Below are 2112 nucleotides of genomic sequence, written 5' to 3' on the forward strand. Positions count from 1 at the left end.
GACAATCATGAATGCCGACGGACGCTGCGTCAGGTCAAACGAGAGACAGGCGTCGGCGAGGTCTCGCAGCCAAGGCGGACAAGTTGCGCTTACTGACGGACGGAGGTTGCCGAGACGCACGCCGTCGATGATCCCCCAGTACCCGAGGCCCTTGGCGTCGTGATATGGAAGTTGGAGCGTGTCCAGCTCGGTCAAAATGACGCCAAACGAGTAGATATCAGCAGCAAAGCTGTAGTTGCTCGTCGACGCAAGCACCTCTGGCGCTGTCCAGTACGGTGTGCTCTTGCCCGTCGTTGCGTCCGACTCGAGGTCAATGCCGAGGTTTGCGACTTTAATGTAGTTGGTCGAGGAGAGAAGGACGTTGTAGCTCTCGAGGTCGTGGTGGAAGACGCCGTTGTGGTGCAGATCGGCGAGCGCATTCGCAAGCACCCACGCGACTTGCAGCGATGAGACGTCAATTTTGGTGGGCTCACCGAGTCGCTTGGCGTCGACGTAGCTGCGCAAATCACCACCGTCCATGTACTCGAGCACAAGCTTGGGACTGGTCGAGTCGACATCTGAGACGGCGAGCAGTTGCTGCAGATACGGCGAGTTGCACCTACAATGATCGACATTTAGATCATTCCACAAGATCAAAGAGATCTACTGCTGGATGGTCTCCATTTCGTGGAGGATTGCTTGGACGGAGGACTCGTCGACAGGCGTCTTGATGGCGACGACGCGACCATGGTACGTGCCCTTGTACACGGTACCATAGATTGGACTAGATACGTCCATCTCAATATCCGTAGCCGGCACCTAGAGCCGCCCATGTTAGAGAAAGATCGTTACTGGGAAAATGGTGTGTACGCTGGGGATAACACGGTGCGCGGCTGTCTGCAGCATCGTTGCCAGGCGTCGGTGGCCCATTTGGATGGCCAGAGCCATCGGTGTCACGCCCGCCTAAACAGCGACAATATTGTCATTGTCATCCGTGCCATCGACTCTATATACCTGATTGTGAGCGTCGATGTTGATGCCGGGCGTTCGCAAAAGCGTCGCCAAAGTCTTCTGGTCGTTGGTTTGTACAGCGAGATGCAGAGGTGTATCGCCCGACTACACCGATTCAGCGTCGCATCGGTGCTCAGAGTCAAGTCAAAGCATTTACCTCGTTCGCAGCATTGGAATGACTATCGTCGGCCAGCCGTTCTTCACTGGCGTCGTTGACGTAGACAGCTTGGACCCGCTCCTACACCATTCATATGAATAGACATGTATGGTCCAAATTAAGTTGTACGTTGGCGCCTCGTGCGTCCACGGGTCGATGCACCGAGCTCTACATCGTAGGTCGTGGATAATGACGTGTGGCATGCAGCAGTCGTACCCCCAAAGCTTCCTGACAGTTGGTACCGATGTCGAGTCGGTTGCCAAGCCGCTGGACGAGCTTACTTAGCATGGCCTCCGAGTTGCAGACACGCTGGGCTATGATGCTCAGCATATTCTCCGAGTCGCAGATGCGCGACACAATGTGGTCTAGCATGGCCTCCGAGAGCTGCGGGACCTACGAAAGCTTGCACAAGAGTACTGCGGTGGACTCTACCGAGTACCTTTTGCTTGGTCAATTTTTCTGCTTGCAGCAGCGTGTTGATGACGAGTGGGTGCATCGCCAGCATCAACGGCGTCTTGCCCGTCTAGAGATACCGTCCGTCATTGCATAGGATGATGGTTGGAGTGCGATACCTTGTCCTTGGCAAAGACGTTGGCCTCGACATCCAGAAGGTACTTGATCACGCATTCGTGGGCCTTCTCAGCTGCAATATGGAGCGGTGTCTGGCCCATCTAGTTCAAACGAGATACGATTTGACAGGATCTAATCACAAACAATGTTATCTACCGCGTCGCACGCCTCGAGCTTGACGCCACACTGGACAATTTGGTGAACCACGATCATGTTTCCGCCAATCACGGCCGCATGCAGTGGCGTCGATCCATCCTAACATCGTCATGAGACATGTTGAATATGAAGGGTTCAATACAGTACTTTGGAAACGAGTTGGGGGTTGGCGTTGGCGCGAAGGAGACATTTGACAACGTCGGCGTGGCCACCGATCGCAGCGGCAAAAAGGGGTGATT

At 54.7% G+C, this 2112-nt stretch overlaps 1 protein-coding gene across 1 annotated transcript; it reads right to left on the reverse strand.

Annotated features, from left to right (window-relative positions):
• Positions 1-29: 29 nt before the first annotated feature.
• SDRG_15476 (serine/threonine protein kinase) lies at positions 30-2089 on the reverse strand (the record flags this gene model as incomplete). The annotated part of the gene is made up of 12 exons (XM_008621651.1): positions 2021-2089; positions 1874-1972; positions 1720-1818; positions 1587-1670; positions 1364-1540; positions 1277-1315; positions 1148-1228; positions 994-1095; positions 850-942; positions 647-798; positions 94-598; positions 30-62 (listed from the first exon to the last, which is right to left on the reverse strand). Exons 2-12 carry the CDS (start codon positions 1928-1930, stop codon positions 30-32), a joined length of 1422 nt encoding a protein of 473 aa, XP_008619873.1. The 5' UTR covers positions 1931-1972; positions 2021-2089.
• Positions 2090-2112: the final 23 nt, after the last annotated feature.

This window comes from Saprolegnia diclina, assembly GCF_000281045.1.
Source record: "Saprolegnia diclina VS20 unplaced genomic scaffold supercont1.93, whole genome shotgun sequence".
NCBI lineage: Eukaryota > Oomycota > Saprolegniomycetes > Saprolegniales > Saprolegniaceae > Saprolegnia > Saprolegnia diclina.